General features: G+C 42.3%; 1 protein-coding gene and 1 long non-coding RNA gene across 10 annotated transcripts in view; one reads left to right on the top strand and one right to left on the bottom strand.

The window, feature by feature from the left end:
- The window catches only part of LOC308571224 (palmitoyltransferase ZDHHC11-like), a 31585-nt gene that overhangs the window by 4209 nt on the left and 4935 nt on the right, over positions 1–22441 (bottom strand). For 3 of the 9 annotated variants that reach the window (XM_081166778.1, XM_081166775.1, XM_081166779.1), the window contains exons 2-6: positions 16920–17026; positions 10244–10456; positions 7407–7585; positions 5695–5796; positions 1010–1134 (exon numbers count right to left, since the gene is read on the bottom strand). In XM_081166778.1, the coding sequence (XP_081022904.1) occupies positions 1010–1134; positions 5695–5796; positions 7407–7585; positions 10244–10456; positions 16920–16937 (637 nt within the window). In that variant the 5' untranslated portion in view covers positions 16938–17026. Of the gene's footprint in view, positions 1–1009; positions 1135–5694; positions 5797–7406; positions 7586–10243; positions 10457–16919; positions 17027–17631; positions 17705–18543; positions 18668–19182; positions 19628–19708; positions 20928–22441 lie in introns of those variants that run through there. The other 6 variants (XM_081166773.1, XM_081166771.1, XM_081166776.1 and 3 more) reach the window with 6 other exon arrangements.
- LOC308571434 lies at positions 17615–19575 on the top strand. Its single transcript, XR_014001429.1, has 2 exons — positions 17615–17723; positions 19210–19575. It is a non-coding gene; the product is annotated as an uncharacterized lncRNA (long non-coding RNA).

Below are 22441 nucleotides of genomic sequence, written 5' to 3' on the forward strand. Positions count from 1 at the left end.
GTCAAACAGCCAGATATCAATGAATAAAGAAATATTGACTGAAACACACTTTTAAAGCAGTGGTTCCCAAGGTTTTCTGGGCTACCACCCTCTTGGTTCCATAAACTCATCCCCCCTGCCCTCTGCCCTATACAAAGCATCATTCAGAATAGCAGTTTCCATGACCCACTCAGGAAGATAATAACACAATAAAATTCAGCAAAGAATATTGCATGATTTTCCTCCACATTCTTACAACAACAACAACAATTATTATTATTACAATAATAATAATAATAATTATTACAATAATAATAATAATTTATTATTTCTACCCTGCCCATGTGGCTGGGTTTCCCCAGCCACTCTGGGCAGTTTTACTAATGAAAACATAATTACAAACTTATATCCTTTGTTATTGGAAATTTCTAACAAACTCAGAAATTTATAACATTAAAACTGGAATCTAATGGAAGTACATGGTGAATCTCTCATAAAATATTTCCAGATTTCAGACAGTAGTAACATTATAATATGTTGCATTGATGTGAACCATTTGGCAGTGTTGCCTGCACTAAGAAATCTTGCATACAGGGTGGTAACAGGCAGTGACTGCCACAAACCTAGATGGCTTTAAAATAGGAATTGACAAATTCACAGATGAAAACCTTCCCACCTCAATGATATCTTCCTTCCTACCTGGTGAATTAGTCTTGTGAAAGTCCTCTCAACTGGGGTCTTACTTTATTATATTTTGAAAAGAACAAGTACATGTTTATACCACTTTGTGTGGCCACCCTCAAAATTACAATAGTTGTACAAATGAACCCTAATGTTTGCATATACAAATGTTGGTTGAGAGAAGGACCTTGCTCAAATGCCTGTCTAGTCAGTACTATACCAATCCTGAGCCGGTTTCCCCTCTTAATGACCACCCCTTTCTGTTTAAGAAACCATAGGCACTACCTTGAAAAAGTACTACTAGGTCACATTGGTGTAAAAAGTTTTTTTTAAGTCAGTGGAACAATACTTTCAAACTGAGGAGACGTGCGGAGCCGTTCTGGGTCCACGAAATACTGGATGAAGACATATATCATCACCATAATCAGCAGAAGGATTCCAAGAGCAGCAGAAGCAATCGCATTGAAGAAAAACCTATGAACACGTTAACAGAAAGATTCCAGTTAGCCATAATCTGTGGAAGGCTGTACAATTACAAATTGAATGTATGTATTTAATTGTATTTTTTCACGCCACCCCAATCTCCGAGAGGTGTGAGACTCCGTGGGTTTCAGTGCTTATCCAGGGTTTGGTTTCCTTGTAATGAGGAACAACAGAGACTTTGTGATAGTTGGGTCATTTGCACACATATACAACCTGAGACTACAATGGAGCATTAGCACCCGAGAAAGTCCTGCTTCTCTCATCCAGTCACAGCCTTGGATTCCAGCAGAAGTCAAGCATGGCTCTGTCTCTCTGCTTCTATGCCAGCTGCACACACAACTCTGGCTTTTATCTTTCTCACCAAGTGAGGGAGGAGAGCCCACCCATTTGTCTTCAGGCCAAAGCAACCTCCCTTGTTATACTAATGACAGAAGATAGTGCCATTAACTGACCAAGAAAGTTGCCTGGCTAGTTTAACAGTGGAATCCTCCATTAGATTTTAACCCTTGATGGATTTAAAAGGTGCTGCTGAATGCAGGTCTCATGTAGATGAACACCTGGGAGCCCATCCTAAGGTTTCTGCTTGTTCCTTTGCAGCTGTAGCTTTACTTCATGACATCCAGGGTTCTGGCTGGGGGGAAACGGCCCCGTGGGCCAAACTAGGGTCCCTGGGAGACCTAATGAGGCCTGCAAGCCTGGGGTTCCCCATCCATGCTCAGGAATGATTTTCTTACTGTGTTCCAGAGAACTCTGCAATTCTTTAGAAACTTACCAGAGGTTCCTCCATGAACAAACAAGCTCTCCTGAAAGATAGCTTGCCCATGACTACCAACTCTTCTCCCACAAATGTGCAGCTGCAGGGAAGTGGCGAGTGTGTTTTAGATTGTACTATCAGTCCAAGCAGGGCAACAGCTAGGCCCAAGAGCTTGGCCTGGTGATTCATCTAAATTAATGCCCTAGAACAGGGACCAGTTACAGATAGGTAGCCGTGTTGGTCTGCCATAGTCAAAATAAAAAAATTCCTTCCAGTAGCACCTTAAAGACCAACTAAGTTAGTTCTTGGTATGAGCTTTCGTGTGCATGCACACTTCTTCAGATACACTGAAACAGAAGTTGCCAGATCCTTCTATATAGTGAGACGGTGGGGAGGGGTATTACTCAGAAAGGTGGTGGGAATGGGAGATTGGCAGATAGCTGAGATGAGCCTGTTGACGACTCTTAACGACTGCAATAGGTCTTACAGGAAAAGGCAAGGGGTGAGAAGGTGAAGAATGGCTTAGTCATAGCAACTTCTGTTTCAGTGTACCTGAAGAAGTGTGCATGCACACGAAAGCTCATACCAAGAACTAACTTAGTTGGTCTTTAAGGTGCTACTGGAAGGAATTTTTTTATTTTGACTAGAACAGGTACGTCCAACTCCCAAGAGAACATGTTCCAGAATACTCTGCTCTGGATTCTGTGGGATAGATATCTAAGCAGAAAGGGTTATCTGGAGGCACACAGGGCCAGTTGTCACAGCTGGAAGTATACAAAACCAACCGATTTTGGCTCAGGATGCTGCTCCCTATAACTATGCTTCTCAAAAAAAGGTTCTGCAGCTGGCCTGTGTGACTGACCTCACTAACAATCTTAGCTTGGCCCTCAATTTTGCCGCAGCACAGTTTGCCCAAAATGCTGAAGTAGCTATTTGCCTTCTCATCTCCGTTGGCCCTCCCCATGGAGAAAGTATGATGCTGTGACACCTTTCAAATTCCCAGATTCCTAGGGAATGAGCAGATTAGGATTTAATCAAATATCAGTGAGGAAAGCCAGCAGTGTTGGACAGACATCATTTTGAACAGGGAATTGGAAGGGCAGATTGTGAACAGGAGGGCCAGCCCACACTGTTTTGCTACCCTGGACACAGTAGCAGATTGCACCTCTCATTCCATGTAGAAAAGACTCTTACTTCAACAGGGCAGTGTCCTTTGGTGCACCTGGTGGCAGCAGGCCAGCTTAGACGCTGGTGGGAAGACCATGGGGCACACATAGCTTTGTCAGCCAACAAAGGGGAAGTGTTAGGGTGTTCAGGAGAAACAGCTAGAGGGGCTGCCACTAGTGCTCCCCACACCACCTAGCATTTGTGGGATAACCAGTCTCATATAACTGACATGCTTAAGTCTAATGCATGGAGAGATTAATAACACAGAATAAACTGTGCTGCCAGGTTTAGCCTAGGTCCCTCTCCCTCACCTTGGGAGGAACTAGGTATTCAAGCCGTTGTTCTCCTCCCGAGAGTAGTTCCCAAGAGATTTAGTTGATTGCTCCAGCTCAGACCGCATGGCTCTCACAAGCCGCTCTTGAGTTGCTATACCAATAATTTAAGAACTTTCACCACTGTGCAAGTAAGCTAAGTTTTACTGCCTGTACAACTTTTTTTGGCTGCTGCATGGAAAAGCAGATTAATCTGACTTTTGGAGAGTTTGTAAGTAAACCATTTTTAACTTATCAAACGCCTTTTTCTATGCTAGGGGAAGGAGGAAACATTGGCACTTACTTGAAAAGGCATATTTTAAAGGTCTAACAACCTATATTTCCATACTTTACTTTGCTACATATTGTGTGCTGGGGTTCTTTCACCAAGGAATACTTATCCCAAACTTGGATTTTGGCATCTAGGAAATTGTCCCTTCTATACAATTCCCCCACCGCCACCACTTTGTGGTCCAGACAGCCTGAAAGCCAATAAATGAAGAAACTGAGACCAACAAACTTTCAAAGAATGAAAGTCTGCTTTGAATGTCTTCTAGCATGAGGCAATTGCTCTCCATCTGTGGTGTGCATTAATTGGAGCAATAATGCTTAGCTTGTTAAAGGAGGTGGCCACAGTGTAGGGGCCTTGGATCAGACCACTTTGGGCTATCTTCATCAACATAAAAGCCTTCAATTAATACTTGCATTAATAAAATGAAAGCTAGCATAAGGAGAGGAGACATTAATTATCATGCAATGAGTGACTTACACAGCTCCCAGAGCTGTGTCACAAGGGATGAATAGCCTTTCATGAGCTTTTCCTCAGCCAGCTCATTTATAATAAATGCAGTACAGCATCAGCATATAAAAACTGGGGGGAGATTTAAAACTGATTTCTCATAAAGCAAACCAATACTTTGGCTGTATTTGAAAGTAGGTTCCGTCCAGTTGATTAAGATCTTGCTGGCTCTCTTAATACCTAATTAATGCACCTCTATGCCATGGAGTAAAAATGTCCCAAGGGCTTGAAGGCAGAAAGCAAAAACACTCCAGCTGGGGAACTAGCCAAGATTTCAGGGTGTGGAGTAAAGAGTTCAATAGAGGTGGGCTGCTCTTAGATATATTCACATTTGGAGTGTGTTTTTGATGTGGATACTCTTGTATAACTCATAAAAATAGGACGGGTTACTTCCACACTAGAGCCCTTAAGTGCTGCTCAGGCACTGCTTTTCTACAATGAGCTGGAAGTGGAATAAAAATGGAACATACAGCACTTTATTCTAACTTGATATCCTTCCTCATGCCATCCTCTTATAATATTAACTCAAAAGTCCCATTCAGCAAAAAAAAAAAAAAAATCTGTCCATTTAAAAGTTTATTTCTTGCAGTTTCGGCTCATTCCATTGCTTTTCCTATAGAGTGATAAAAAGCTTGTTAATTACCCCTGAACCAGGCTTCCTCAACCTCGGCCCTCCAGGTGTTTTGAGACTACAATTCCCATCATCCCTGACCACTGGGTCCTTCTAGCTAGGGACCATGGGAGTTGTAGGCCAAAAACATCTGGAAGATCGAGTTTGAGGAAGCCTGCCCTAAACAATCTTTCTTAATTACTCTAATTTCAGTTTCTGTTCCCCTGGATTTACTGACCAATTGCATTGTCCACCCCACCCCCGCCTTCCATTGTTATTGAGAAACAGCATTAATATGCTATTTAACAGAATAAGAAGAATCCAGATACCAAAAGGCACAGAAATTGAGAGAGGCTATTCAAGGAGCAATTAATTGGCTATTCACCACTAATTCCACACACACCCTCCCAGCCATGCTCAACAAGAAGCAATAAAATGTGGTGAAGCAACAAACAGTAAGTATTTAATTAAAGGCACAGGAGCCTTAAATGTCTATACTTCAACTGCATTTCATTAAAAAAAATTATATACAAACCAGGGCTCAGAGAAGACAGGAGGACAACACAGAAGACATTGAAATGCCAGAAGCTGCCAAATAGGTTGTCTAGATGCTACATAAAGAGTGCGCGAACAAAGGATGTTGTTCCCTCTGAAAAGTGCCAGTTTGGAAGCAATCAAAGTTATTTACTCAGGGCAAACATTTAGCCTTTTAGGTAATTGGATTAGTTCCTCTGGGATGCTTATTTAGTGCATAAAACCACTTCAGTTTTGATACTTTGGATGCAAAACTAACAGATTGTTTAAAAGTACAGGTGTTCCTAGAGATGGGGGTGGGTGCTTCACTTCTGCCTTCCTAAATAGGGCCTTTATTTTAGAGTCATATTTCCAAAGCTAGCGGCTCTTAGCTTACCAGTAGTTTCGGCCTCCAACACAGTTATTTAGCCAATTACAGTGATGGTCAAAGTCCGCAATACACTTATTGCAGGTACTACAGTGTTTGGTTTTTGGCCCTCTGAGGAGAAGAAGAGATACATTAAATAGAATACAATAGAATTCAGGTACTAAAATAGACCACATAAATAAAGGCTGTCTCATGTTTATGGTAAGTCTAAATATTTATACATTGCATTCACAAAATGTACATGGAACTGATGAGCCATCCATGCACAACCAGAAGAACCATGCAGGAAGTCAGAGATTTATTTTTTAATGTGGAAGTACGGCACTGGATTAGAAATACAGATAGGAATAGCAAGTCTCTGAACCATCTTTAAGGATAGCCTCACACAGAGTTCATCACAGTAGCTAACCAGGAAGTTTATCCAGGAGCAGGGAAAGCTGTAGGCTCCGAACCACTGTGGCTCCTTGAACCTTCAAAAACAAAGAAAATTCCCAGAGTTCTCCCGGAGTAGGTATTTGAATTTTAGGGGGAGTGCAACCCGATCCGAAACAAGGTGCGTCTCGCAGCACCTCCCTGCCTTCACTCACCCTGGTCGCTGCACACTTTGAGATCGGTTTCCATGGCCCTGCTTGACGCCTATCTACCAGTGGGATCAGTTAAGCTAGCAGGCAAGGGGCAGGAGGCTTTTTTGGCAGAGGGCCTCCATCTGAACTCAGGCCACATCCCAATAAGTTTTCTGCTTTTAATTTTCTTTTTGAATGCTTTTAATTTGGCTGCTGAAATTGATGGTGCTGTTTTTATTTTAATTATGTGGTGTTTTTACAAGCGTATTGGGTTTTCATGTATTATTATTATTAGCCTTCTATGCAATCATCTCAAGGTGATGTACAATAAAACAACAAAAGCAGTTTATAAACAGGAAATGTCCTGGCCATTTTCGCATTATTGGGTGTTTCAAAGTTTTAAGTTACATTTATATGTATTTATATTGTTCCCCACGATGGGGTGAGCTCCCGTTGCTCGGTCCCTGCTCCTGCCAACCTAGCAGTTTGAAAGCACGTCAAAGTGCAAGTAGATAAATAAGTATTGCTCTGGCGGGAAGGTAAACGGCGTTTCCGTGAGCTGCTCTGGTTCGCCAGAAGCGGCTTAGTCATGCTGGCCACATGACCCAAAAGCTGTACGCCGGCTCCCTCGGCCAATAAAGCGAGATGAGCGCTGCAATCCCAGAGTTGGTCACAACTGGACCTAACGGTTAGGGGGTCCCTTTACCTTTTTTTATATTGTTCTTATATATTTAGTTTTATGCAGTACATTTGCTTGCCTTGTGAGGAAATATTTCAGAAAATCAGGATACAGATTTGCACCATAGCTGTCAACTTTTCCCTTTTCTTGCGAGGAATCCTATTCGGAATACGGGAATTTCCCTTAAAAAACAGGAAATGTTGACAGCTATGATTTGCACTGTTGTGATAACAGAAAGTGAACTGAGCAGGAGGATGACAGTCATAGCCCTTTATGGTTGTGCAAAACACTAGCCTAGGTGGTGAATTTTCTCTCAAGTGAGCTTCCTGCAGGTCCAGAACGCATATGCGTAATTGCACAGAGACAAAAACCTAGTACAAAGGAGCAGTTTAAGCAGCAAGAGGCAAATAGCAGAGGAAAACCAGTGCAGGCAAATAAGTAGGTCTCTTCTTTGCTGTGCTGTAATGGGAGTGACTTACACATCAGCTTCACAAAGATAGCAGTACTGGTTCTGAATAACATGCTTGCATTTGCTTCGGTCAAAAATTGGCATTGGTTCCTTGTAATTTTTCTTCTTCAGTATATTTTGATCTGCTGGATCGATAGTGATTGCAACAAGATGAGTGATTAAGTGATGCACAAAAATTAAGCCAATCACCTGCATTGTAATGAGGTTAAGGAAAAGTCAAAAAACAAGAGAATATAAGAGTCTGGAAATGTTTTTTACATTTGTTACATTAAGTCACCAGATTTGCTTAGGTGCTTCAGTATTCAAATGGCCAGGTAGAAAGCTCTGTCACTGGTATTCTTTTCTCTTATGCCACAAAGAAAGGATACTAGTTTTAGTGGATTTGTTTGCAAGACTCCGGAAGAGCAAAATACTAGTTTATGTCTGATTGTCATAGATTCAGTATTGCACCATCACCATTTTTGCCATATTTCAAAAAGTAAAATTCCTGACACCCACAAAGCCGTTGAGCTTTCTTTGGGGAGACCTGACATTTCCCTGACATTTTGCAGATTCAGCAAAATTTCCCCTTGACACCATTTTTACACCTGAAAACCAGGACATGTCAGGCAGTGGAGGAGCTTCATGCTCTGGCACTGGGGGCGGAAAGCAGGCGGGGGAGGGGCTGGCGACTGTCCTGGGGGGTGGGGCATGCATTTTGGGGGTGGGGCGTGCCACCGGTGGGGGCGGGGCACCCAGCGCAGGTGGGGGGAACAGCCGCGATGGAACCCCACCATGATTGCGCTGCGGGGGTGGTGCGCTCCCCCCGCCCCCCTCTTCCTCCGCCAGTGATGTCAGGAAAAGGAATTTCCCATGTACCACAGTTCTATACAAATAGAACTGAGTGTCTTGAAGACATCAAAGCAGTACAATAATTTATTCTGAAAAGGTACCACAGCTGGACAACACGTCTTGAGACTCCCTTGCTTGTAGGAAAGGCAATCTCAAACAATCTCAGATGCCCTCCTTACTCTCCCCAGAACAGGATAATTCCTGTTTGTGTACTATAGTTTTTATTTAAAAGTTTACTAGTTCCATATATGAACATTTTTACAAAGGAAAGACAAGGTCCTTCAATAGCCATGCATGATATGAAAAAAAAATCTACCCATTATCTTTCAGCTTCTAAAAGTGCTCCCACTCATACAATAACAACCAACTATCACCAAATGTTTTAATTCCTTTCTATATGGCCATCAGCCCCAGCTAGCTTGGCTGACAGTCAGAGATGATGCAAGTTTTATTCCAACATCAGGGGAGAACCCTGATCAAACAAGATCAACAAGATGCCAACCCTAGAAGCAGATCATCTATAAGAAAGCATTACAACAACTTCATCTTCAAGCAATTTGGAGGTTTCTAAGCAGAGGCTGGATGGCCATCTGTCACGGGTGCTTTAGTTGAGATTCCTGCATTTCATGGGGTTGGACTAGATGACCCTTGGGGTCCCTTCCAACGCTACAATCTTATGGTTCTACAATTCACTAATCAATCCATTAAATCAACTGGCAGTCATGTTTAAATCTGTTTGAACAGGATATTTCAAGTTCAGGAAAATGGTTCTCATTTCTCATTTGTGATTTAAAGTTTTATTACTAAAATAATTGTTTTTCTAGTTGATGCTCAAATGGAGCAGAAGGGCCAAAAACTGCATCTGGCACCAATACTTGAACACTTGTTCTAACTTGACAATTATATTCTCACTTTAAACTGGATCATCGTGTGCAAGAATAATTGAGGGCACCATTAAGTCTTCCTAGCAACAATCATGTGTTTAGTACACAAACAGTGTATCAATTACAGGATTTATGAGTTTCCTATTCACAATGTTAGTGTCCTTCTTGACCCCTGGACTCCTCATCCTGTACAGAGGAAGGGGGAAAAAACACTTTACTGAGCCTTTTAAAAAGAGCAGCTAAATGAAGCAGCCGAGCCACATTACACAAAGCACACTACAAATGACTGTTGGTTTAAAATATATTACTGAATGATCACAATCAAGTTTTAAAAGTATAAACACAGGGATAATACATTTTGGTTCCTCCAAAAGTTCAGTCCAGACAAGACCCTACTCCTCTGAAAGACAAAACCCCACAAGTTTCAAATAAGGCTACAATCCTATGCACACACTTAACTGGGAAAAAGGCCCATTGGTTGTAATAATGCTGTAATAATACTACTGAACGTTGCTGTTCACTGCAGGTTTGCCGACATTAGTTGCCCATGAAAACGTTTAGTAGCTTGAGAGATGAACATTTTGATATTTCCCTTAAGGAAATAAACCACCTAATTTATGTCCTGGTTCTGTGCTTGAAAAGGGTGGGCAAAACGTGGCCCATGAGCTTGGCCTAATTTCATGAGGGTGGGAAACCCAGAAGGAGAGAAGGAAGGGGGAAGTGGAAAAGGTAGAGGTGGAGAAGAGAGTGAAAACAGAGCAGCCCTGCTCGCCCCCAACATGTGGTCTGGATAGCAAAAAAGATCAGTCACGTTTCAAAACAACTCACAACTTGCCCCTGTTTTCAGAATACAATGAGAGAGTGAGAGTGCAATCCTATGCAGGCTGCAATTGTAACCCTACTTACCTGGAAGTAAGTGCCTCTGATTCCAGAGGGAGTTACTTTGGAGTAAGCTTGCTGAGAATTGCAGCCTAAGTCTCCTTGCATTAAATGGAGCTTACTCAGAAGTAACCGGATCCAGAATTGCGGCTTAGGCAAATCACTGGTTATTCCTCTCCCCACGCATGACATATGCAGTTCATTTGCAGTGTTAGTTTTACCACAGGATTTTAAACGGAAGGGCAAAGGATACAGCATAGGCAACCAATTTCCATTCATCTGGGAGAAGAGGAATGTAGATACCAAAGCCCACTATGGCCAAGTATGAATAAAGCACCAGGGTGATCAACTGGAACGAGTGGAGTGGCAAAGACCAGCCGTTCACTCTGGAGTGCAGTGGAACCACCATGTGGTCATTCAGCTGCTCAGGACTTGTCTGCCTCAGCTTCTTGTCATAGCAGGTCATCTGCAAGACAGAACCCAGAATCACCTGTTAAAAATAGCCAGTGTGCTTTCTAGGCCGAGAAAGAAAGAAACGACAGCGACACAAAGAGGTACACTGTGGGATGGGAAGTAGATCTCAGCCACTGCATCTTGCTCATTCACAATTCTGCAAGAATGTTACATCACCCACCCACGTCCCACCACTGCTTTGAGGTTTCCCTCCCCAACCAAGTGGTATACAAATTTTAAGAAATAAATCATTTGCACCAAGAGACACACAAAATGCGCTTATTGATGTGGCAGGTTACCCTTAGAGAAAAAGGCGCATCATTTGTCAAGCTTTCAAATCTCTAGTAAATGCAAAATTTTTGAGATATGGCAATTAAAAGTTAATTATTTTCTTGTGGTTTTGTTAATCCAGAAAGGAAAAAAAATCTGCTTTCCTAAAGCAGATGGCAAAATAAAGCTAAGCAGTGCTCCTTCCCAAGACGAGTGTAAGAATATAAATGCAAGATTACGGAATAAAAAGTTTCATTGTGATTTGCACAGTAGTCATCTTAAGTCACACATTAATTCAAGGTCAACTCTGCCCTTCTCCTGATCAGATTTACTTCCTGATTACCGTATTTTTCACTCTATTGGACGCAGTTTTTCCTCTCCAAAAATTGAGGGGAAATGTGTGTGCGTCCTATAGAGCGAATGCAAGCTTGTGCCATAGCCGCGCGCAACCCCTCCGGCAAGGAGAGGCTGCACGGGGCTAAAGGGGAAGCCAAAACAGCGAATGGGATGGATCCTGCTCGCTGCCTTGCCTGCTTCCATAGCTGTGCGCAACCCCTCCAGCAAGGAGAGGCTGCACGGGGCTAAAGGGGAAGCCAAAACAGTGAGCGGGATCCACCCCGCTCGCTGCCTTGCCTTCTTCCATAGCTGCGCACAGCCCCTCTGGCAGGGAGAGGTTGTGTGCAGCCTGTACGCTGCTCTTTGGGGCTGGGGGGGGGAAATATTTTTTTCCTTGATTTCCCCCCCTAAAAACTGGGTGCGCCCTATGGTCCGGTGCACCCTATGGTGCGAAAAATACGCTAGGTTTAAGTCCTATGCGGCTGTGGAAGCCCAGTTAGGGTTAGGTGTGCCAAGTGCTAGGGGTGGAAGTGTTTTCGGCCCCCTCCATATCGGCTGGCAGGGCATAGAGAAGGCCGAGCATGGAGCGGAGGGTGGCGCAGTTCAGCGGCTGACTCCTCTTGAGCATGAGAAAGGAAGCCGCGCTGGGCTGGGCTCTGCCATCAGCCTCCTCCCAATGATGTGATGTTGCATGCATGATGTCACACACATCAGGCACATGACGGTGTGTGCGCGTAACGTCACACAAGTGAAACACACGCAAGGGCCACACAATCTTAGGCGCAGGGTGCCACCGCTGGTTAGGATGGTCCACCCCTAGAGGCTAATGAATCTGGATGGTTTTCTGATGCCTCTTTTCCAGCTAACCCTGGTGGAGCTCTTGAATTCAGAGATGGCCCAGGAAGTTGACCTGGAGGCCTGGTTCACACGTCTTGGTAGGGTGAACTAGGGCTTACAGGGACAGGCTTCCAGAAGGGAACCTGCAGCTGCTTTGTTCCTTCCTAGTCTCTCTCACTACTTGCTAACTCCATCAAGGCAGCACATTTTCCATCAAGAATTGTCAAAGAAATTCACTCACCATCACAAGATATTTGAAACGTTACATAAATCATTGTATTATCTCCTGCAGGGACAGCCAGTGTATGCCCTCCAGATGTGGATTACAACTCCCATCATCCTGCATGGCCAATCATAGTCATGGATGATGGGAAATGTAGTCCTGCAATTTCTGGAAGGCACCATGCGGACTACCTCTGCTCTCCTGCAATAAATATATTCTTCCTTGTGCATGCTACTACAAAAATGGTAACCAAATGCTTTTTTCAGAACGTAATCAAACGTTTTTGAGAAGTGTAGTAAAGAGCCTAGCATCTCATGCAACCCAAGCCTGTTTTAAACAAGCAGCGCAGGATTCTTAGCTGCATTCTTAGTCCTAAATTTCCTGCCACCATTCATCAATGAACACCAGCAAGCCTTTGAGAGTCGCTCTCTCCCGTTTACATAATGGCATTAGACAATCTACGAGAAAGCATGCCTAGGTAGCTCTAGGGAACAAAGATTTTTTTGGGGTGCATAATGCAAGGAAGTGACCAAAGGACTCATCAGTGCTTTTAAAACCTATACCTGCATTGTTCTGTGTTCAATAAGACATGACGTTATTCCCATTTGCTGAAAGTCTCCCCACAGCACAAGAGATGCGTCTCCGATGCAATTACTGCACAATAAAGAACGAGCATTTGCAACACTCTTCTCCCTACGCTGCTTGAATCCTGCACTATGTCTTCAAAAGCCAATTTCTCTCACCATAACGAACTTGCAGTCAAGAATGCAGCAAATGTCCCCTGGTGGTGTGGTGCGTTTTCTCTTTTACTTTTTGGTTATCAAAAATTCTCTTATTTAAAGCATTGCCCAAACATACATTCACTGTCTTTTCTATTGTTTACAATACACAACATTACCTGATTATCAGCTATGATTCTCATAAAAACATTTCCCCCTTTTTAATACAAATAAGAGAACAAGAATCACATACCCTCCAACATTTCTTCAGTGAACATAGGACGTTCCATTTCATAATGATAATTTTTCTATTTTATACCCCACACATCCTACTGGGTTGCCCCAGCCACTCTGGGCAGCTTCCAACATATATATATATATATATATATATATATATATATATATATATATATATATATATATAAAACATAGTAAAACATTTAACATTAAAAAAAACCTTCCCTATACAGGTTTGCCTTCAGACAGCTCAGAGGCTGTATAACTCCATACGCTCCAACATTTCTCCAATAAAAATAGGGACATCCTAAGGAAAAGTGGAACATTCTGGATCAAATCAGAAACCGGATGGCTTCTCTAAATCTGGGACATCCCTGGAAAACAGAGACACTTGGGAGGGTCTGGAATGAAAATAAAATAAAGTAACTTCCTACCAACAAAATTCGCTTATATCTCAGGTTATGTGTGATAGATTATTATTGATGTCTCAGATGTATTGTAGTACATATACATATATGATTTTAGAAAAGAAGAGTTCCATTGAATGCTTAATTATAGTGTTATACCACAGTAATTTACTAGGAATAGTCAGGTGGCTAATTACATCTGTTGTAATTAGGGTGGGAGATGCTCCCAGGTGAGAGCTGGGGACACACGTCTTTTTCTGCATGGGACAAACGTTGGAATATACTTGTGAGAGAGAATCTTGTGTCTTCTTTCCTTTCCTTTTCCCTATTTCAATATTCTTTGTGTGGGTTGGTGTGTCTTTTATAATATTGTGAAAATGTTAAAGAAAACTTTAATGAAAAGTAATTCTTGTACAACCCAGTTTGGTAATCACGTATGTAAAATAATAGATTGTTCTCATAATAAATAATCCCTGTGATACTGGTTTTGTTCCAGCTTGCACAAAAGCACTTGCAAAAATGCAAAAGAGATCTATTCATACAACTGTAAATTGTGCGAGCTAGTGACCTCCAGTGGTGAGCTGCGTGAACTTTTGCAAGACAGATATCACGTGCTACACAGAGATGAAAATGCAGAAGTTAAAACTTCTTATATCTAACGTGTAACTATATGCAATCTCCTGCATAAAATGCATGTTTTAATACCACTATGGTTTCTGTAGTCTCTTGTGACAGAAGAGCTCTGTTCTACTTGTCATCAAAGCTTCCCCAAACCAGACTTGGGTCTCAGCACTCCAAGTGAAATACCTAAAATTTCCCTAATAGTCACTGGGCTGGTTCACACACAATGTTAAACTATGACTGAACACTACACACGGACAAGTGTTGGTCTCACAAGCCCCCTGCCTCTCACCTCTTTCTCTCACACTCTGGTTAGCATTTATCAAATCAAATCAATCTTCATTATGGTCCAGAAACCCAACAAATCGTTACAAAGCAATGCACAATTCATACAGCCTACCTCCAGGTTAAACAAGCATTTTGTTCAAAAGATAGGGATCATTGGTTCTTGCAACCACCGATAAAAACTTTGCCACTGCTAATGTTCTAGCGTTTGTCCGGTCTTCCAATAGGAACCTGACATGGTGAGCCTTTATTGTCCTATAATCAATAGGTTTAAAAGGTGTCTAGTTAAAAAACGGAAATACAAAAGAAACCCTACCTGGCATTTGACTCTATCTGAAAACAATTTTTAATAAGTTGTTTAAGGGGCAGAAATTTCCCTTCATCCTTGGCAAATGAAATTATGTAGACCACAGGATCAGATTTTAAAGAAAGAATAGTTTTTAATACAGTGGTACCTCGGGTTACAGACGCTTCAGGTTACAGACTCCACAAACCCAGAAATAGTACCTCAGGTTAAGAACTTTGCTTCAGGATGAAAACAGAAATCGTGCGGCGGCAGCACAGTGACAGCGGGAGGCCCCATTAGCTAAAGTGGTACCTCAGGTTGAGAACAGTTTCAGGTTAAGAACGGACCTCCGGTGTTAGGTTGTGGGCGAACATGTCAGACGACACAGCGATTCTTTAAACAGCTCTTCTTTATTCAGATGCCAGAACAGAACTAGGCTGAGGAGCTCAGTCAGCCTGCTTATATAGAGCTCCAGAACAATGCAACTGTTACCATTTTCTAAAACTATCCAATCACTGAATGTCACTTTTCGATCCTTCATTTGCATAACTATCTACAGTATCCCCCTGCTGGCCCAGGGTGAGAACTTCAGTACATAACATCTGGAATGAATTAAGTTCTTAACCAGCGGTACCACCGTAGTGTTGATGCCTCACATTAACTTGACACCACATAGCAGTGCCCAAACATGTGGTGTACGGAGGTGAAAAATGCCCTCACAGCATGGTTAAACATCAGGAAAGGTGAAATACTTTGATTGTGGTCTGCACTGAAACAGGTAACAGGCCAGTTCTGAGTAAAGTGCTTTAACTGGAACTTGGCAGATGACTGTTGGTGTGCTATAAGCACCAGACATTTTAGGGAGTCCAACGCTCAACTCCACTTCCACCCCAAGATGCCATTTCAGTTTCCGTATACAAGAATCTGGCAGGCAGTTGTACAAGTGCTGATGATGCATGATTTATCCTCCCCCCCCCAAAAAAAAGATCCAGAGTTATTATGAACACAAGAGATGAGAACACTACAGAATCTTAGAAAGGGTCAGTCATACATTCCTCAGTTATGGGAAGATTAAGCCATCAGCTCTGCCCCAATTAAGAGCTCTTTCAAACTCATAAAAGTAGTCAAATATGATGATCATTTAGCTTATGTCTTTCTCTTAAGAGCATGGAGGAAGTTATTGATTGTTGCTACAGCCAAATGCAAGGAAGCATTTTGTCCTCGTGAATGATAGTTTCAATACAAAGCCCGCTCTCCAAGGAACTTCATTTTTGTTTCTTAACTACAGCGACTGCAACACTCACTAATTGCTTTTAAAAACTGAAATGTAATCCTGCACCTCTGTTCTGGAGGTTTGTCTGACACCAACTTGCTTTTCAAACACACTTTTATTTCCACAGCCCTTTGTATCTTAGCTTGTTTGTACCTTTTCTGAAGCTTTCTGTGCTATTTTTCTAGTCTACTTTTTGTACGTTTTGTTGCATATTTATTGTATTCTGACTCTGTAAGCTGCCCTGGGAACCTGTCTTTCTGGAGGGAAGGTGTTATTTTCCGGAAAGGGGATTTTTTCACTGCTGAGAGAATGAAAGGAAAAGAAAACCCTGGGAGTTTTGGGAGAATTTTCTCTAGTTCTTTGTGGAATCTTACCAATAGGCACCTTCTTACCTTTAAAAGTATCCCGGTGTCAGTTGCATAACCTTTGCTAGTAACTTGGTATGGCAGAAAAGTTATCTGCAGTTTAGCATGGTAAACCATTAAGGAAAGCGCAGGTACTCCTCAAGTATTTGTAATGGAAGCTCACAAATTTTTTTAAAATGTAACTGAAAAGGCAGCTATTTCAGCATATTAACCCCTCCTAGTATATCTGTTCCCAGAATCCTCTGTAACATTTGCAGCTTCTGTTTCCTAGCAAGCAAGTTGATGTGAGAGTATTCCTTGATGGTTGAAATATACGGAAAAGCTGGGGAATGTCAGTATCTGCCCACAAACAGATGGTAATGTTTCAGAGTAACTAAGTTTATAAGTGAGCAGTTTATAAAGTTTATAAGTGAGCAGCTACTGAGTGAAACATATTTGTTGATGAAGTAAAGCAGAATTTTCCCAACTTTCTGCCTTCAGTCTCCCTTGCTTACTTTCAGAAATAATTGGCAAAATGCTAATTCTTCTGCTTCTGTCCCAAGAGAGCCCTCAGTATGCAGTGCCAGTAATTCAGTGAAAAGCCCAAAGTTCAGGATAATTTCTCCCTTGCGACTTACGTCTGCGATGTTCAGCATGTTCTCCTGGCCAGGCCGCTGCTCCCTCGCTTCCCAGGGCCGTGCAGAAAGAGGTTTGGATGAGCTCTACTCCTGTGGGATCTTTCCCCCTGTGGGTCGAAATGCCATGTAGTATTTATTACCTGAAAGTTGGGCATTTAAAGGATCTGTCTCTGTCAGCATGGCCTTTAACAACTTTTAGAAAGACTTGCTTAGTTTCTTTTTAACAGAGCAACTCCCTTTGTAGCTATGGAAACAGTTTCCACTCCACTTCTTGGCATGGCAGGGGTTCTCCTGGGTCCTACAGAGGAAGTGGTTCAAGCAGCTGTCATCTTACCTGCAAAACTTTGGTTTGTCAGGATTACGACAGAAACCCAGACCTCCTATTAGAGGTCATTGTCAGAAAAACAAACTTTTAATAAAATTTCTGAGCAACCAAAAGCCAGCCACCACCACGACCATAGAGGAACTGCCTAATACAAAATAGCAGAATATACCCACATCACCAAAGTCCGGTTTCTGCGTGCTTCTCTGATACGAAATCAGACAAACATTAGTTGATGCAAGATTTTCAGAATGAACTTCTTCAAACAGGAGACCCACGACTGGAGGCAGGGGGAGCTGCTAGCTTTTTCTTTTGTTTTTACCAGGCTCTACTTCTTTAACAACCGCATGCTATGCAGATATTAGAAGAGAGTGCTGTGAAGACCTTTACCTGATTTCCCCCCAAGATCAAGCTTTTGTTAAAGGCATAGAAGTAAGTCTGACTGTGTTTTCCTCACCAGTTTTCCACTCAAGCAACGACAGGTGAGCTGTGGGGCCTTAAAGCCTTTAACCCTTTTAAATATTTGTTTTGGCGTTCTTTAAAATAATATACATTGCTGACTTCTGCAAGTATTTGCTAAGGATTTGTGCCATGGCGTGATTTGCAGTCCAGCACTTCCCAATAATTGCAAATGGGATCATAGCCTCAGTCCTATTAATTCTGCTGAGGGACTATGACCATCTCAATTTTCCAACCCCACTTATTTATGAGTGAGCCCCATTGAATTTAATAGGACTTACATAGTTTGGGTTCCCACCTAAGTAACTCTGAGAAATGTTTGGAATCTTGAGGTGAAACCCATAATTCATATTATGGAGTAGTTGTATTATTGTTAATAGAACTACCTCGGTGTACACAGGTTGTGAACTGCGGTATTAACAGGGCCACTTAAACATTTGTGATTCACACCCTGTCAACACGTAGCTGCCCCAAAAGAGGTTCAGGGACACGGGAAGCTTCCTTCTACCCAGCCAGACCCTTGGATCCCCTTGCTCAGCAGCTCCTAAGTGTTTCAGGCAGGAATCTTTCCCAGCCTCTGCCTGGAGATACCATGGGTTGGACCATAGCTGTCAATGTCTCCCTTTTTTAAAGGGAAATTCCCTTAGTCCAAATAGGATTCCTCGCAAGAAAAGGGAAAAGTTGACAGCTATGGGTCGGACCTGGAACCTTCTGCATGCAAAGCACTGGCTCCACCACTGAGCTATGACCTTTCCCAATTCCTGCGGGTTTCATCCAGAATCAGTCCAGTAACAATACTGGAGGTATTACTTTTCAGCTAAAATGATTCTTAAAGCTGCTCACTTTAATAAAATGAGGTTTATAGGACGATCATATTGGCTTCACAGTAACATATCAGGAATATCTGGAGACAACATATGGACTGGAAATTTGTCTGGTGAGCAGACCTTGGAAAATCCTCTGAAACCTTGCAAAAGGCAAACAAGGAAGGAACAAATGCTCTGTTATTTGTCCAATCTCTTTCCCCTCCTTCCCTCCCTCCCACCATTGCTTCTGGCAGACCAGCAAAACACAAAAGAAGTAAGGCTGGTTTAAGGCTGCTTATTTGTTTACAAGTACTACATGCAGGTCCACCTGTTTGGATATCTGAATCTACAGCGTCTATAGCAAGGCTCGGGTACTAATTCCTTGCCTTCCATTAAGTGAATTTTCATTTAATGAGCATTTGGAAGCGGGACCTGCGTGTAACAGTTTGTGCCTCCTGAATGAATAAAACCTTTATTTTCTTTGACACTTTATGTACTTTTAACTCTGGGATTGGAGGCATCTGTTAGTGATACACGATAATAAACCTCTATACATGTATGATGTTCTAAGTGCACTGAAAGAAATGCAGGTGTCAAATAATGATCCAAAAAAGTCTCTAGACATAATTAATCCTCCCACCAGCTGTAGTATTACCAGGCAACTCCTATATACTACCTCTAAAGCTAATCTTCCTCTCCCCAGGTATCCAAAATTTACTGAATGTGGAATAAAAACAACCTGTGACTGGAAGACCTCCATCTGGTCCGGACGGGCCGTGTCTGCCTCTTTTTGGAATGTTGGAGCTGTGAAAACTGGAGTGGTCGCCTTGGCAACCAACTGACAAGGGACCGGGTTACCTGAATAACTTAAGGTGTTAAGGTCAGGACATTTTGTGACCTATTAAAAACCTCCTCAATCTTTACACCGCACCTAGTCCTGCAAACCTTGCTGTTTCCTCATAACTTGGGAATACTGGTATTTTTCAAAATGAAGGAGTGCGACACTTTGGGCACCTTGACTACATGGCAGTTATTTTGCATTAACAAAAACGAAGATCTTTCAAAATTAGATTGAGGAAAATACGGTATTTGTTTTTACTTAAAAGCGTTTATAGACCACTTGCTATTTCAAAAATCTCTACAGTTACCTTGAGAATAAAAAGTGCCTACAGCAAAGTAGCACTTTTAACTGTGCTTCTTACCACATTATGGCATTTTCCTAAGCAAAGAAGTGAACCGCCAGTCCTCTGATTCCCAGCCATACTAATAGAATTTAGAAATTAGAAATACTAATTTCCTTCACTTTTATTTAGAGAGATTCCCTTCCTCAAACACAGACAGGCGGTATTTTTCACTGAGCTCCACAAGTTAATCACAAAACGCCACTTTAAGATATCTATCGGAGCTTTGGTTATATCATTCTCTTCTGCTATGTCCTCTTGGGTCACTTTTCTCTCCGTTGTGCCTTTATTCCTTTTTCCTCCAATATCGCGATTACTTTGCTGTGTCCCACAGAAATGAAATGGAAATCAAAGGCACTGGAAAGGTCACCTCCCACTGAGAGTGCATTGACCTCACTGCTGACTTCATAATGTTTGACTTTGGGCTAAATGACATCACACAGCTGGGAAGGCAGCAAACTACACAAACCTTAACAGCGCAACACTTAAAACATGTGCCCTTCCACTTTTCCAGGAATAGAAACGGTTCACTTTCCACAACCTGTTGCTAAAAGGCTAGGCGTCTCTACAAACTCACAGCCCTATGGTTATACAGCGGTACCTCGGGTTAAGTACTTAATTCATTCCGGAGGTCTGTTCTTAACCTGAAACTGTTCTTAACCTGAAGCACCACTTTAGCTAATGGGGCCTCCTGCTGCTGCTGTGCCGCTGGAGCACGATTTCTGTTCTCATCCTGAAGCAAAGTTCTTAACCCGAGGTAATATTTTTGGGTTAGCGGAGTCTGTAACCTGAAGCGTATGTAACCTGAAGCGTATGTAACCCAAGGTAGCACTGTATTTTGGAATCAGTTATTGTGATTTATAATTGTTTGCTACTCAATGTGTGACGGGGTTCAATTTTCTAAGTGTAAGAAAACTCAATAAAGATAATTTACAAAAAAGTAATAAATAATTCCCATGTCAACAACTGCAGATCCAGGACTTTCCCCCCATCTAATAATCCTTCATGCAATTCTGTACTGAAGACAGGTTGGTATGTACAGTACCAGGTTGCATTTAAAATGTCACATCTATACTGTGTTAACTTTTATTGGTTTTCAGCAGATTATAAACACAGCACATAACTTCTCCTGTTCCCCTTCCCTTCTCCTTTCCTCCCAGAACAGATGATCAGTTTATCATTTGTGAATTTGGCGGATGCTAATAATTAGAAAGTCCATTAGAAAATCATATACATCACAGGGATATCCACAAATAACCCCCCCCCATCTTCCCCCTGGCCCCACCCCCGGTCTCTTACATCTCAGCCTGTTACCCCTTTTATATTAACTGATTGTATGTTAGTCCACTTGTCTGTCTACTTGTCTATTCCCTGCTTCGATAACGCCACTGAGGCATCTAGGAAAACCCCAGAGAAGCCCTTAAAACACAGCCCAGATGCAACAAAAATGACCACCTAATTCCAACGCTCTGTAAAAGCCATCAGTCAACAATGCCTGTCCAGCTCAGCAACCCAACAACACCCAGGAACCATCATCAGCACAACTCCCAACCATAACACACCCCACTCCAAAAGGACGCCAAGCAGATCCCAAGCCAAGACCATATGGGAGAGCGAGGTGACACCAACCAGGGAGATGGCAAACAGCGCTGAGACCACAGCACCCCTTCAAGATGATGACCACCCAACAACGAAACGAGATCTGAGGGAAATGGAAATGAGATTAGCAGAAATACTGAAGGCCACAGCGGCTCCCCTGCAGATATTAATCAACGATCTAACCTCCAAAGTGGAAGCTCTAGAGAACAACTGCAACCCCTTGTGGGGGCAAATTAACAAAGACCTAAAGAGACAGAACAACACGAACTTCACTCTCAGACAAAATAGCCATGATCAAAATGATCACCCTCCCAAAACTAACCTACCTATTCCAAACCCTCCCAATCTGGATCCCCCAACCCAACTCTGAAAATGGCAGAAAAAACTACACTTATTTATCTTCTCACACAAAAAACCAAGAATAAGCCCCAAATATCTGCATCTCCCCTCCTCAGATGGAGGATGGGGAATCCCCAACATAGAAGCATATTACATTACCAACCAAATGCACCACATAATCCCATATATACTAGAAGATGAGACAAAACAATGGATATACCTAGAGAGGGACACAATTGAAAATACCTGCACCACAGCATACCCATTCCTTCCAAACAAACTAAGGAAAATTCCCACAACACTCACCAGGTACACACAGACCACGCTCAAAGCATGGAAAACAGAAATAGGCAAAGTGTCCCCAACACCATCCCCACTAATCCACATACCACCCATTATTCCATCACGCAACACAAAACCTCCAAATAAAAACCTGGCAAACCAAAGGCCTATATCACCTAACAGACTTTTATAAAAATAACAAACCCTTGTCAACACAAGAAATGCAAGACAAACTAGAGGACACCCAATTGCCCTGGTTAACACACCACCAATTACATGTCCTCTTAAACAACCCAGTAGTAAAATCGACAGCAACTAGGCCCCTGACAACCTTCGAAAACCTCCTAACAACAAAGGGACATGGCAAAGGGATGGTATCTGCAATATACAAAATATTACTCCAAAACCCCACAACCCCCCTAGACATAATAAAAAAAAATGGGAAGATGACATAGGCTATGAGATTAACTCCATTCAGTGGACTGGAATGTGGTCTAAACCCTCCTTTAAATCCATATCAACGAGAAGGAGAGA

This window comes from Podarcis bocagei (genome assembly GCF_964188305.1).
Source record: "Podarcis bocagei genome assembly, chromosome: 13".
NCBI classification, from domain to species: Eukaryota; Metazoa; Chordata; class Lepidosauria; order Squamata; family Lacertidae; genus Podarcis; species Podarcis bocagei.